Source organism: Erythrolamprus reginae, chromosome 2, assembly GCF_031021105.1.
Source record: "Erythrolamprus reginae isolate rEryReg1 chromosome 2, rEryReg1.hap1, whole genome shotgun sequence".
Lineage (NCBI taxonomy): Eukaryota > Metazoa > Chordata > Lepidosauria > Squamata > Dipsadidae > Erythrolamprus > Erythrolamprus reginae.
The window spans coordinates 197,747,148-197,762,855 of record NC_091951.1 but is presented as its reverse complement, the minus strand read 5'-3'; the positions used below and the strand labels follow the sequence as shown (position 1 = coordinate 197,762,855).

Here is a 15,708-nt window from a genome sequence, read left to right as displayed (position 1 = left end):
GTATTTACTTCCGCATCTCTACTTCGCGGAAATTCGACTTTCGCGGGTGGTCTTGGAACGCATCCCCTGTGGAAATCGAGGGAACACTGTATTCCTAAAGATGTTGAGAACAAAACAGTCTGGCAGGGCTACTCCAGGCAGGCCTGGGAGCTCTCCAAGGGTTGCTCAGTTTCCTAAGGGAAGCTGGATGCCTGACTGGGTGGGTTTTGTTTTTTTAATCTGCTCATGCAGGTTGTTGTTGTTGTTGTTTATTTGCTTAGCTGTTCGTTTATTCTGCTGCCCTAGCCAATTTATCTAAGAACACAGAGACAAAAAGATACCAACAGTTATGTTTTCGACCCTTTGGATTGGAGGAGGTGACAAAAGAGCAGTGCAGATCCAACAAATGTGTTGGTCATGACCTTTAAAGCCCTACATGGCAATGGACCAGAGTACCTCCGGAACCGCCTGCTACCGCACGAATCCCAGCGACCAATAAGGTCCCACAGAGTTGGCCTTCTCCGGGTCCCGTCGACTAAACAATGTCGGTTGGCGGGCCCCAGGGGAAGAGTCTTCTCTGTGGCGGCTCCGGCCCTCTGGAACCAACTCCCCCCAGAGATTAGAATTGCCCCCACCCTGTCTTTTGTAAACTACTCAAGACTCATTTATACCACCCGGCATGGGAGAGTTGAGATATCTCTTCCCCCTAGGCCATTACAAGTTATGCATGGTATGTTTGTCTATATGTTTGGTTTTATTATAGGGCTTTTTAGTTGTTTTTTTTATTATTGGATTGTACATGTTGTGTTTATTATTGTTGTTAGCCGCCCCGAGTCTGCAGAGAGGGGCGGCATACAAATCCAATAAATTATTATTATTATTATTAAATGTGTGAGGAGGGGATGAAGAATTAGGAAGGCTTGTGAAACTGTGTAAAACTGGCTCAAAATTTCGTCTTGGCCTCTCTGCTTGGTTCCTTTCTCAGCCACAACTCACATAATGGGAAGCGTTCAGTATATCACGGATAACCGGCTTCGAGTCGACTTTAAGAGGGCAGGAAACCACAATGAAGCCTGTGAACTTCAAGTCACATTCCAGGGCCTCCCGTTTTATTTCTCGTGCCTTTGGATAGGAAACACAAAAGCTGATTATAGCCTCAGGCATTTTTACAGTAATATAACAAACACTCCCCCAACCTCAAACCCTGCCCTCCCCATAAATGATAACTTGGAAATTATTGCAGACCTTCCTAAAAGTCACATAATAAAGTCTATTTAAGAAATGAACCCAGATGACATTTAAATGTTTGTTTTCCTTCTTACTGCAACATCTTTATATGACTTCCGGGGTTTATGATTCTTTCATGATTATTATGCCATGTTTGTCCTGAGTTAATAATATACCGAAGTGAGTCTTGATTTAAAATCGGTTACAGTAGTCCCTCACCTATCGCTGGTGTTACGTTCCAGACCTGGCCGCGATAGGTGAAATCCGCGATGGGGAATTTATCGACTGATAGTACTTATTTAAGTATTTATATTGTAATTGTTTGGCAAGTTTTCATTGTTTTAAGTGTTTATAAACCCTTCCCACACAGTATTTATTTTAGATACAGTATTTAAATACAGTATTTACAATTTTAGATATATATATATATTTTTAAAAAACCTGTCGATCGAGTTCGGCGGGCTGTTTAAATCTGCCGATCGGCTTCCTCAGAAACCTGCGATGAAGTGAAGCCGCAGTAGGTGAAGCGCGGTATAGCGAGGGACTACTGTATTGATTTGGGGCTATTGCATCCCATGCAATAACCAATGTGCTTTTTTTATTCAACACAAACCACGCCATAATACAATGCATGAATACAACCTATGCATGAATAAAACCTCTGCCTTTCCTAGAACAACCCATTCCAACACAATCGCCCCATTCCCTCCCTCCAATCCCTGCTTTTCTCCAGTCTATCTTCTGCTCTTTAAATTCACTGGAAACCCTCTGTCCTCGGGGTTTAGTTCTCAGTTTAAACTTTGCAGTGCATTGCATTTTGGCCTCCTCTGGGTCCCATCGACGAAACAATGTCCTCTGGCGGGACCCAGGGGAAGAGCCTTCTCTGTGGCGGCCCCGACCCACTGGAATCAACTCCCCCCCGGGAGATTAGGACTGCCCCCACCCTCCTTGCCCTTCGCAAACTCCTCAAAACTCATCTTTGTTGTCAGGCATGGGGAAATTGATTCCCCTGGGTTGCTTCCACTTTACGCATGGTCTGTATGATTGTTTTTATATTAAGGGTTTTAAATTGTTTTAGTATTGGATTTGTATTGTTTTTGTTGTGAGCCGCTCCGAGTCCTTGGAGAGGGGCAGCATACAAATCTAATTAATAAATAAATAATAAATGTAGAAGGATTCACATCACAGAACACACTCATCGTATTCTAATTCACACTAGTTGCCCCATTCATGCTTTTTCTTTGCTTGCTGCTCTCAATATTGCTTGCTCATTGCCTGGTCTCCACCGACAGCAGAGGGTCCCCCCTGCTCTGTACAGTTCTGTACAGTACTGCAATCGCCGAAGAAAGGCTTTGCTATCTAAGGCCAGGCTACCTGCATTTCGGAAACTTCAAATCGTGCAGAATGCAGCTGCGAGAGCAATCATGGGCTTCCCTAAATATGCCCATGTTACACCAACACTCCGCAGTCTGCATTGGTTGCCGATCAGTTTCCGGTCACAATTCAAAGTGTTGGTTATGACCTATAAAGCCCTTCATGCCATCGGGCCAGAATATCTCCGGGACCGCCTTCTGCTGCACGAATCCCAGCGACCGATTAGGTCCCACAGAGTTGGCCTTCTCCAGGTCCTGTCAACTAAACAATGCCGTTTGGCGGCACCCAGAGGAAGAGCCTTCTCTGTGGCGGCCCCGACCCTCTGGAACCAGCTCCCCCCAGAGATTAGAACTGCCCCCACCCTCCTCACCTTTCGTAAACTCCTTAAAACCCACCTCTGCCGTCAGGCATGGGGGAATTGAAACATCTCCCCCGGGCCTATACAGTTATGTATGGTATGTTTGTGTGTATGTTTGCTTTTAATAATGGGGCTTTTAGTGTTTCTTTTAAATTATTAGATTTGTTATATATTGTTTATTATTGCTGTGAGCTGCCCCGAGTCTACGGAGAGGGGCGGGATACAAATCCAATAAATAAATAAATAAATGAATGAATGAATGAATAAATACATTTCTACGGTTTATTATTCTGCCCTCTTGGTCTCTTTCTAACTCCCTCACCCTTCCCCGTTGCCTTGTGCATCTGTTACAGCCACAGTGCCATTCGCCTTTCGAGTACAGCTTCATGTCAGTGGTGGAAGTCAAATAATTTAACAACCGGTTCACCCGGGATCAGGTTGGCCATCTCCGTCCTCCAGCTCCGCTACATATGTGGGACGAGCCTCCTGTGACAGCCAACCTGACCCTGATTCAGCCAGGGATCCCCACTGCCCTGCTATCAAAGTGGATCCTGGCGCTACACTGCAATAGAGAAACAGGAAACAGAGTTTTCAGCACAAGGGAAGGAGGAAAGCAGCCTTCCTCCTTCTCTGGAGCCAGCCACTCCATTGCCACTTTGATAGTGGGGGTGGATTTAATTTAATGTAATTTAACAACCAGTTCACGCAAACCGGTCCGAATGGTCTGAATCCCATCACTGAAATTCACCTTTTAGGAAGGTCTGCAATAATTAGTGGCCTAAGCCACCACCACCCGTGTCCCTCAAAAGCAGACCACGTTATAAATTTGCCTCATAAATGAGAGGCGGCCTTCCCTCTGCTTATTTAGAATTCTATAGTTCTTTCCCCCAATGAGAGGAGAGGGAGGCTTCACATTAAAAAAAATATGAGGCACTGACAGGCTTTACTCTTCTGTCAGTCTTCAATGAGATCTTCAGAATATGCAGAGTATGGTTTGCTACCAAGAAGAAAATGGAATAATTCAATTAAGTTGGTTGCTCCCGCTGCTCGGCCCCAGCCCAAAGTGTGGACATAAATGGAAGGAACACCCCGTTTTAAAAAGGGAGCATGTAACCATTACCTATAAATCTAATGGGATTATTGTGTTAGTCACAGCATCGTTCATTGATTACCGTATATGTCCCAAAGCACCAATGTATCTTATGGCACATATGAGCAGTGGGGGAAGATTTGAAACTTACCTGCTGATGAGTGAGGTGCCCCAACTCTTTGTAGCCGAGGGCCAAGACTCTGGCTCCCTCACGTGATATCTCTGTGTGAATAGCATCATAGGTACTTGGGCACTGAGAGAACTGCACAAAAAAGACAGCAACCGTTACAACAAATACTGCTGAAAGAAAAATAATTAAGCCAACTCACAGTTGCATTCACATAGAAGGGTGTGGAGATAGAAAGGGCACACATGTCAAATCTCATCACCGGCTCAAAGTTGACTCAGCCTTCCATCCTTCCGAGGTGGGTAAAATGAGGATCCGGATTGTGGGGGCAATATGGTGGCTCTGTTAAAAAGTGCTATTGCTAACATGTTGTAAGCCGCCCTGAGTCTAAGGAGAAGGGCGGTATAAAACCACCCCGAATACATACATACATACATGCATGCATGCATGCATACATACATAAATAAATAGTTAGTGTAGGTTTGCTATGAAAGAAGTAAATATTTTCCTAAGAAACTCTGTTGTGTCTTCAATTATCTTCAAGATAAAAGGTTCCTGATATCCTGGTCTGAGGCAGGCTGGTTAGCTGCTTTGGCTATCTGGGTGGGCTAGCTTCTGCAAAACGTTACTCCAACATGGGTGGGTGGAGCCTCACACGCCCTTCATGATTGGCTTTCTGACGACTGAAAGGCACGAGTGAACCGGGAGCATTTCACCCCTGTACTAGTTTAGTTGGCTTTATGAAGAGGCTTTATCAACTTTATGAAATATTAGTCTCTCAGTAGTCAAGGAAGTTGTATTTAACTGAAGTGGAAAGCATATGGATAAATCAAGTTAAGAGTCAGTATAGCAGATCAGATATTGTGGAGTAACCACCAACAGAACACCGCCTCCATCTTATTCTCCTTTCCAGAGTATTGCAGCACAGCTGATCATTGAGTGCAACACTTAACTTACTTGCATTACATTCCAATCTGGCAAGACTTTGTTCTCACTGCATCCCCATTTACGATAATATTGCATCATCCTATTCTGAATTTTTTTTCACAAGACTTGGAATTAAAACTGATGGCCATTCAAATGGAAGCATGGGTAGAGGTGAAATGTGCACGCTATGATTTTCTGAAGTTATTACAGAGATTTCACCACTTGTATGTGGCAATGGTGTAGTTGGGAGTTTTCTTTCCCAACCCTATCTGGTTTGACCGACTAAAATATCATCAACAATTAGGCACACACAACAAATGAAAGCTTCTTTGTGCAGCTATGGAAAAGCCATTAAGAATCTCCCATGCAGAAAAGGAAAATCTGGAACTGCCCTGGTGAGACTGGCTGGAAAATAGCAGGCTCCGATGAGCCCTGTGAAAATCCAGCCTGATGAACTGTTGTTGGGGGTGTCTTTGGACCAGAATCATCCTGTAGGGACGGTGAAGAAGGAGAGGCATCTTGGGCGACCAAGAGGAGCAGGCAAATTCTTCGATCGGTCAGAGACATTTTTAAATGACTGCTACAAAGCTGAGTCAACCAGACTAAGTTTATGTGCAGGAGCGATGTTTTGATAGAGTGCTGAAACCGGGTGAGACAGTGGCCAAGTGACCAGGGAGATGAACTAGAATACCTCCAAGGTCCGTTCCAGCTATTATGTTCATATTTACAATTTGAAAAAAAGTTTATGAAAATATATATACTGTTTCATGTGAAATATTTTGAAACCATTTACCTTTAAAAACAATAACACCACATGCACATAGGGAAGGAATTTGCAGACAAGAGCTCACCATTTTATGCAGCATCTCCGGGGCCCCTTTCACAGTTGCAATGTAACACAGATCAGTGGAACCGACTTTCTCATAGGAAGCCAAGACCGACATTCTTTTCAGGGCACTGGCAAAATGAAAGCGCTGGTGAATTTTCAGTCCCTGAGTTTTAATACTTCGGGGGAAAACTTTCTCATCTGAAAACAAAGAGATCGGGAAATCCTGAAAGGGTTCAACATTGCAAGCGGTAATCTTCCCTTTGGGTTCCGGGTTGGGTGGGTTTGGAGACAAAAGGAGCCCTTGTTTGTACCGTTTATCTAAATGCCAGGAGAACGCCTTCTTCCTTTCTTCAACCATGGGACCCTATCATGTAATCTCTTTACAGGAGCAGAGGTGCTTCCAGAAACTAGGCATCCTAGACCCATCAAATATACTGCTCAAAAAAAATAAAGGGAACACTCCAATAACACAACCTAGATCTGAATGAAATATTCTCATTGAATATTTCATTTGCACAACTATTCCATTTGCCCAACAGCATGTGAAATTGACAATCAGTGTTGCTTCCTAAGTGGACAGTTTGATTTCACCGAAGTTTGATTTACTTGAAGTTATATTCTGTTTTTTAAGTGTTCTCTTTATTTTTTTGAGCAGTGTATAAATTCAATGTACTGCAGAATTTCCAGAATCAAGAATGGTAAGAATTCAGGCAGCGGATCCATAGAATATTTGCAGTTTGGTGTAGTGATTAAGGCAACTGTTTAGAAACCACAAGATCGTGAATTCTAATCCTTCCTTGGGCACAATGTCAGCTTGAGTGACCTTGAGCTAACCACACTCTCCCAGCCCGAGGAAGAAGACAAGGGCAATCCGATTCCGAAAAACCTTGGCCAACTGCAGGCACTAATCCAGGCAGTCATTAGAATTCAAAGATTTAAAGGCACAAAACCCAACCAAAACAACAGACAAATGTGGAGGCATTCAAGGACATGCACAGCAAAAGGGCATGATCAGTAGGACATTTCAATCAGCAGGTTTTGCTAGACTGATATTGCCAACTCCATTATAATAGAGAATGTTGTGAAATTTGTGATTTGAATATTTTCCAAGGTGAACTGGTTATGAAAGGTGTAAAGTTTTGCGATGTACACACTTATATTGGGAAAAGCATGTACAGTAGTACCTCTACCTACAAACACCTCTACTTAAAAACTTTTCTTGGGTGTTTAAGATTTTTTTGCCTCTTCTCAAGAACCATTTTCCACTTACAAATCCAAGTCTCTGAAACTATAACTGGAAAAGGCAGGGAGAAGTCTCCATGGGGCCTCTCTAGGAATCTCCTGGGAGGAAACATAGCTGGAAAAGGTGGGGAGAAGTCTCTGTGGGGCCTCTCTAGGAATCTCCTGGGAGGAAACAGGGCCTCCACCCTCCCTGTGGTTTCTCCAACCGCATGCAATATTTGCTTCTTCTTACAAACTTTTCTACTTAAGAACCTGGTCACGGAACGAATTAAGTTTGTAAGTAGAGGTACCACTGTAATTCTAAGTGTTGGTTCACTTACATTGCAAAGAACTTTTGTTTTTTTGCATAAGGAAAGAGATAGAGAAAGGTTTTTTCTTTTTCTTTTTGGTAATAAACTGTGAATTATGTCTAAAATGACTAGGATCAGAATTCTATATCTGATTTGGTTTTTAACAATAATACATTCTAGGGGAAAGGATCTTGTGACATAAAAGTTAAGGAGATGTTTAAAATATTTGTATTCATTAAAAAGTTGTAGAGGGAAAGTAGGAAATATTTAATGTTGAGCTCAAAAAGCTATTATAACAGATGTTTGAATAGGCAACATGACACTGATATTCTCAGCACATCAACTGCACTTTTGTGGGAAACTCTTAAATCTTGAAAAGCTGCTTTTGGAGTTGCTTTTAACAGGACCCATCAGTACATCATTTAGCTAGCAATCGTTTCTCCTGCTTGCTTTTCTTGCCACTTTTCTTGCAACTGTTTAGAAACCACAAGATCGTGAATTCTAATCCTTCCTTGGGCACAATGTCAGCTTGAGTGACCTTGAGCTAACCACACTCTCCCAGCCCGAGGAAGAAGACAAGGGCAATCCAATTCCGAAAAACCTTGTCCAACTGCAGACACTAATCCAGGCAGTAAATGACTCGATGGACCATTATTTAAAGGAAGAGTTTAAAGTCCACCTACTGTGAGTTTCCCAGCTACTATTTATATGGCCAGTGAATTTACTTTGGGCTGATAATGTAGGATTAAAATTAACGAATTCCAACAACAAAAGTGCAGATAACCCAATTTTTGAGAAAAGCTATTCTGCGTATTCAAGACACATTCTCAGTAGATGGTCCAAATAAAGTCTGTTCCTTGCAATTCAGAAAATCGACTACATGGTTCTGTAAAACGCCTGTGGTCCTATAAAACAGAGGGCAAGGAAAGCTGCTTTTGAGCGCTCAGGAGCTAATCCAGCCTACCTTTGGTCAGAGTCCACTCCACAGCAGTTAGCATGGCTTTCTCCAGTGGGTCACCCACCAGTGTTCCATCGTCCAGCTGCATCAAGGAATGACATGTGGCAATGACCCGATGAGTCTCAACTGGAATGTCTGATACAGGTGTCACTTCTTTTCCCTCTCTACAATAAGATCAAAAGGCCACAGGCTCAAACAATTGGCTCCCAACTTAAATACAACTAATTCCTGTGGGTATCTCTTTTGTGATCAGGAAACTACGAAAAGGAAACTGTGGATAAGTCAATGGGCCCCGAAAAAAATTCCAAACCATTTTGCTTCCCTCAGCCTGGATTTACCTAAGCCCAGCCACACCTCTCACCACAAGGTTGTCACTGGTGAGTGTGCCAGTTTTGTCAAAGCAGCAAATCTGGACCTTGCCCGCAAAGGGGATGCGGAATGGCTCTGTGCAATAAACATCTGCAAGAGACAAAAGACAGAAATGGGTGAGCATGCAATTGAAAAAGTCTGATTTTTCTTTACTTCTTGTAAATACCCTCTATTCACTCTGCCCTCACTCATATAGTGCAGTGGTACCTCTACCTAAGAACGCCTCTACTTACGAACTTTTCTAGATAAGAACTGGGTGTTCAAGATTTTTTTGCCTCTTCTCGAGAACCATTTTCCAAATACAAACCGGAGCCTCCAAAACTGTAACCGGAAAAGGCAGGGAGAAGCCTCTGTGGGACCTCTCTAGGAATCTCCTGGGAGGAAACAGGGCCGGAAAAGGCGGGGAGAAGCCTCTGTGGGACCTCTCTAGGAATCTCCTGGGAGGAAACAGGGCCGGAAAAGGCGGGGAGAAGCCTCTGTGGGACCTCTCTAGGAATCTCCTGGGAGGAAACAGGGCCTCCACCCTCCCCAGTCGCACGCATTATTTGCTTTTACATTGATTCCTATGGAAAAAAATTGCTTCTTCTTACAAACTTTTCTACTTAAGAACCTGGTCACGGAACGAATTCAGTTCGTAAGTAGAGGTACCACTGTATTTACCAATTAAAAAATATCTCCATCGTATATACAGTAATACCTCGTCTTACGAACTTAATTGGTTCCCGGAGGAGGTTCGTAAGGCGAAAAGTTCGTTAAGACAAAACAATGTTTCCCATAGGAAGCAATGCAAAATCAATTAATGCGTGCAAGAACCCCCCCCCCCCCCCCCCGCAAAAATGGCGCTCCACTGGGCGCCGCCGCCTGGCTGTCATCTTTTGAAACAGCCGGGTGCTTCTCAGCGTTCTCAATAGGGAATTCCATGGGCGGAGGTTTGATGTCACGGAGACGTCCTTCCTGGCCGGCCGAAATGTGGACTCCAGGAAGGACGTCTATTGGGATTCCCCACCTCCGTTTGAGCCTCCCGACCGGCCGACAGCTCTGCGGCTCTTTTGCAAAGCTGACAGCCAGGTGGCGGGGCTTCTCGGCGTCCTCCCGAACCTGAATGCCGAACCCGAACTCTTGCCGAACTTCTGGGTTCGGCGTTCGGGAGAATGCTGAGTAGCCCCCCGGCTGTTTCAAAAGGCGACAGCCGGGCGGCGGGGCTTCTCGGCGGCCACCCAAACCCGAACTTTTGCCGAACTTCCGGGTTTGGCGTTCGGGCGGCGGATTCATAAGGCGGAAAAAGTTTGTAAGAAGAGGCAAAAAATTTCCGAACCCTGGGTTCATATCTTGGAAAGTTCGTATGACGAGGGGTTCATATCACGAGGTACTACTGTATATCTGAATGAACCCAGGCTACCACATAAGACAACCTGAAAATATGGCCAGTATGATTTTGATTCCCCCAAAATGAAAGAAGGAATGGAGCAGAGAAGAAAGTTATGGTTCTCTTGCCATATAAATAAGGAAATATATTTTTCACTCAACCCAATGACCTAGAAATCCCAATGGATAATAAAATAATTTAAGCAGGAACAGTCTAAGGACATCCATTGAGAATTATTATGGTGACCTTCTCCAACTTCAGTATTCAAACTTTGTTAATCCTTTAGAAATATCCAAAATCCTAGACCTTGCAACCTACAATATATTCTGAGTTTCATTTAAGGCTTAAACAGATTACAAAATAATAAGACTGGCTTTTTAGTGAAGGTATTGAGTCAATATTTGTTGAAAAATTCCCCACTTTAGGGAATGCCTCATTTAGCAGCTTTCAGCCAATCTTTCCCTCTATGTGCTAATAAATCTGGCATATTAGTTCAGTATTCTGGCTCATTCCACTTCACAAAACTACTTCAGCTCAATTATGTTCTTGCACTGTCTTACATGACAGATCATACTTGTAACTTTCCAGCTGGGTTAGGGCAAGACCTTTGATTGGCCACTCCAAAATTGTCCCAGTGTTTTGAAGTAAACAAAATTTAAAAATCTAAATTTAACAAAACAAAAAGGGACCATTTCCTCTTTATAAAAAACCTAGCTCAATACACAATATTCTACATAACGTCTACCCTTCAAATACAGATCCCATATCTCCACTCTATAGGCATATCCATATTTCACAAGTATAAAATAATCCCACTATGCTAGCAGCAGCAACCCCCTCCCCAACAAAGTTAAACATAGCAAAAAGAAATAAATTCTCCCTTTAAAAAAAATCTAAACTTCTTACTTTAGTTAAAAGAAAAACAAGTGTAAAAACCAATTTAAGTATCATAAAATTAGAACTACATAATTATTTACTGGAAAAATCTTTTACACTATATTTATTTTAGGCAAATGCAGTAAGGTATTATTAAAACCAGGAAAAAATCCACCAGAATAACAATATATAGTGAGACCTCGTCTTACAAACCCCTCGTCATACAAACGTTTCAAGATACAAACCTGGGGTTTAAGATTTTTTTGCCTCTTCTTCCAAACTATTTTCACCTTACAAACCCAAGCCGCCACCACTGGGATGCCCCGCCTCCGGACTTCTGTTGCCAGCGAAGCGCCCGTTTTTGCACTGCTGGGATTCCCCTGAGGCACCCCTCCATAGGAAACACCACCTCCGTACTTCCGTGTTTTTGCGATGCTGCAGGGGAATCCCAGCAGGGGAACCCCAGCAGCGCAAAAACGGGCACTTCACTAGCAACAGAAGTCCGGAGGTGGGGTTTCCCAGCGAGGGGAGCCTCAGCGAAATCGCAGCATCACATAAACACGGAAGTCCAGAGGTGGGGTTTCGAGGACTTCCGTGTTTTTGTGATGCTGCGATTTCGCTGATGCTCCCCTCGCTGGGAAACCCCACCTCCGGACTTCTGTTGCTAGTGAAGTGCCCGTTTTTGCGCTGCTGAGATTCCCCTGCTGGGATTCCCTTGCAGCGCCACAAAAACACGGAAGTCCGGAGGTGGGGTTTCCCATGGAGGGGAGCCTCAGGGGAATCCCAGCAGTGCCAAAACGAGCGCTTTAGCTTGCAAAAAGGGTGAGTTTTGGGCTTGCACACATTAATTGCTTTTCCATTGATTCCTATGGGAAACATTGTTTCGTCTTACAAACTTTTCACCTTACAAAGCTCATCCAGGAACCAATTAAGTTTGTAAGACGAGGTATCACTGTATCTATTTTTATCCCTGATCGAATAAAGTCAACTTTATAAGTCTGTTTTTTCTTCTATATAAAACAGACTTTCTCTATAATCATTCCAGGGTTTGTTAATCCTTATTACAAATTTATTTAATGCTTTAAACAGGTTCTTTTGCAAGGACCATAAGGAGAAACTATTTGTGCAATATCAAGCCAGAGATCAAAGGGAGTGATCTACTTTGGTTTCTTTGTAGTTGGTTGCAGATTGTTAGTTCTGCTTATCTGAGGAGCGGTCTTCAATTGGACATCTTCCCTTGGATGTCCTGGCTTGGCATATGCTCAATTGCCACACTATCTACCTGAAAGTGGATTCATAGAGGCCAACATCTTTGGCAACTGCAGTGTCATAAGCATCAACAAGAGAGAACTTGGAGATCTCTTCTAATGGAGGTGTGTGTCATCCAGAAACGTGTGCAGCTGAGAGCATAATCCAATAGCAGCAACCAACACCATGTGGTATTTTTTTAACAGGGGAGGACCACTCAGAATCATTGAGTAGACATCACAATTAATTTATCGCCTAACCTGGGATAAGCTACTTCCCGGACGGGGGACGGGGGAGGACGGGACATGAATGCAGTGGGGTAGAGAAAATGGAGCTCCACCCCAGAGTACCTAATTTGCATTGAAAGATGTTGAAAGAAAATACAAAGCGTCCCGCATAAGCCACGCCCACAGTGTGGTAGTAAAAACTTTCATAGCCTTTCACTGCCCCTAACCAAACTGATATATTTTTCGCTAATTAACACTGTCTCAGTATGCTCCGTAAAAATGTGGCATAGTTCTTTATTTAACTAGAATCTCTATTAATAGGACTTGACACATTGTCAGTTACAATTCTACAGGACTACAAAGAGTTCAAAATGGTTTCACAAACTCCCCCCACTATTTAGCGTTAAATTACTATTCCTGGAACTGTTTGTCCATGCTTTGTGGGAATTCTGGGAGTGTCAGGTCAATTTTTTCGAGAGGTTGCATTAGGGCAAGAAGTAGGTGTGCAAAGTGAAAAATCCTCATGTCATCTTAAATTCATGTGAGATTACAAGGGAGGATTTCAGTTGCTTTGTTGATCCGGTGAAGGAAATACTTGAAAGCCCTTTACAGTTTGCTAATAGTTTTAGAAACCACATTTTTTACATTTAAGGCCGTAGTATCACAAACCACAATGCCCCAGCCAGAAACACAAATATCATTGTCTTTAAACTTTTAACACTTTCAACCTCATTCTCCCATGAGACTTGGAACTTACATAATTTGGCAAGAGCGATGAGTGAGGTGTTGACGGCTAAGGAAAGCTCAATGGGAAGTTCAGGGGGAACAACTGAGGTTAGGATTAAAGTACATTCCAGAAAGAGCTTGTAGCGGTTCCTGCTGGGGTCTTTAGTGCCTTGGAAAGAGGAACAGAGATACACATTTACATATCATGACTAAGATTGCTAAGCCCCAGAACACATGCAAGGGCACAATGAAACTAAGTACACCAGGGGAAATCAAGTGTCTTCTGACCTCAAAGTTTTAATGTATAGATCAGACTATCTACCGATTGTTTTGAGTTGTCTACGACCGGGTCGGTTAGTCATAGATTCTGAGGATGATGAACCAAGTCTGTTTTGGCACCCTAGACCAGTGTTCTTGACAACTCAGTCTGAGAGCAAGAGTGAGGGAGAGTTGGAACCTGAGGAACCTCCAGAGACTGCAGAAACCCTGAGGACTCAAGGAGGAGGGAGACATAGGGGGTTAGGAGCCCCCATTAGATGCCCGGGTCAGAAGGTCAAGACGTTGACAGGAATATCTTTATCGGAAAAATTTCAGAAAGTGAGTCTATGAAAGAAAGTTTAATCAGTATAGCTCTAGGAAAGAGTTGACCACACCTAGTCTGTATATAAGGGAGGGTTCTGGGTAAAGAGGCATGGAGTTTCAACATTCGTTATAGTGGAGGACTCAGATCTGGAGTTCCAGAACTGCTGTACTGAGAAACTGCTGTGGCTCCTTTAAGAGTCATGGAGAGATGCCAGTGAATGAAAAAGAAAAGAAACCTGGAGATCTGTAAGGGTATGTGTGTGATTTGTGAAATCTATCTCAAGGAAGAATGGCTAATCAGCTCTGTTTTGTTATCTCTTGGTCTATTTGAGTGGGGCCTCTGCCAACATGAACTGAACAATCTGCTTCTATATCTAAATAATAAAAATATCCTCCTAAAAATGCAACACATCTTTAACTGTATAAAAGTGTTTGAATTGAATCCTTTGCTTGTGGGGACTTCTTTGCTCTGACCCAGTAGGCCCAAAGCAGAACATGGATAACATCTGCATGATATTGAACCTTTTGAAGAATAAACAATTGAAAATTTTCCCTTGATCAATCTCAAAATATATCAAGAATATTGTTTTTTTCACATTCCTTCTAGAATGCTGTGGAATCCAGCAAAGAACAATTCCTCAATAAAGCAACCAAATCAATAAGACATCTTTCCCTTTAAAAATGCAGCCATTTTAATTGAGTAACCCTTTTTGTAGCTCATCAACACATTTGCCATTCCTACTGATGCGATATTCTCTTCTTTATTAGAGAGGCCCAAACTTACCTTCGATCCATACGTAGGCTGCAGCAGCAATTGCAAAGACAAGGAGGAAAAGAATGAAGATGAAAGTTTCCAAGTTGTTGGCTGTTACCCGTTTCACCCCGAAGAGGATTGTACGTAAGAGCTTCCCCTGAGAGAGAGAGAGAGAGAGAGAGAAGGGGAGGAGAAATAAACAGTTCTGATGAATTATTGACCGAATGGGGGGAGTGGGGGATGTGACTGGTATCTAAATCCTCAGAGAAAATTTCCCCATTTTAGAGTACTCTAGACATATTGAACTGCAACTCATGGAACTGTTCATCATCCTTCCCTTCAGTATTATGCAAAAAAAAAAAAAAAAGCCAATGTACTTTGGCTATCAAAACCTGTCAGCAAACCACTCCCTTAAAACCTGTAACGTTTTAAGAAACATTTTATAAAGGTTTAGGAATTTAAAAAGCATCAAATGAAACAAAATAGTACAAGGCAGATGGAAGACATGAAAACTGTTCCATATTTGCTCAGATGATTTAGCTTTCCTTAAAATAAACCGCAACAATCACATTGTCACAATTTCATCTTTACTTCGAGTTCTATTTTTAAAGGACTTTGAGTAGTGGAGATATATGTCTTAGATTTGTAAGTTAGTCAGGAAGAATGAATCATGAGCTGCAAATTATAACTTCTGCTTCTTGAGCTGGAACCCCAGGATGAAGATGCATGACTGCTTTCACATAAAAGCACAGAGGTTCTTACCTGAGAAGTATGAAAGCCTGTCCTCAGAACATAGGCCACACACCCGTTATCAACAGCTGCAGAAGGGAGAAAAAAAACCCACCATTGTATATTTCTATAAATCATCTCTATAAAGCTTAAATGGGGAATTCAGGTGTACCCTTCCCCATCCCCAGCAAATGTGAACACTACAATATACAGTGATACCTCGTCTTACAAATGCCTCATCATACAAACTTTTCGAGATACAAACCCGGGGTTTAAGATTTTTTTGCCTCTTCTTACAAACTATTTTCACCTTATAAACCCACCGCCGCCGCTGGGATGCCCCGCCTCCGGACTTCCGTTGCCAGCGAAGCACCCGTTTTTGCGCTGCTGGGATTCTCCTGAAGCTCCCTTTGCTGGGAAACCCCACCTC

General features: G+C 42.8%; 1 protein-coding gene across 1 annotated transcript in view; it reads right to left on the bottom strand.

The window, feature by feature from the left end:
• The window catches only part of ATP13A1 (ATPase 13A1), a 52,089-nt gene that overhangs the window by 16,340 nt on the left and 20,041 nt on the right, over positions 1 to 15,708 (bottom strand). The window contains exons 9-16 of the mRNA XM_070741071.1: positions 15,312 to 15,367; positions 14,580 to 14,706; positions 13,245 to 13,382; positions 8,740 to 8,860; positions 8,408 to 8,565; positions 5,934 to 6,109; positions 4,180 to 4,290; positions 976 to 1,101 (exon numbers count right to left, since the gene is read on the bottom strand). Coding sequence (XP_070597172.1) covers positions 976 to 1,101; positions 4,180 to 4,290; positions 5,934 to 6,109; positions 8,408 to 8,565; positions 8,740 to 8,860; positions 13,245 to 13,382; positions 14,580 to 14,706; positions 15,312 to 15,367 — 1,013 coding nt within the window. The remainder of the gene's footprint in view (positions 1 to 975; positions 1,102 to 4,179; positions 4,291 to 5,933; positions 6,110 to 8,407; positions 8,566 to 8,739; positions 8,861 to 13,244; positions 13,383 to 14,579; positions 14,707 to 15,311; positions 15,368 to 15,708) is intronic.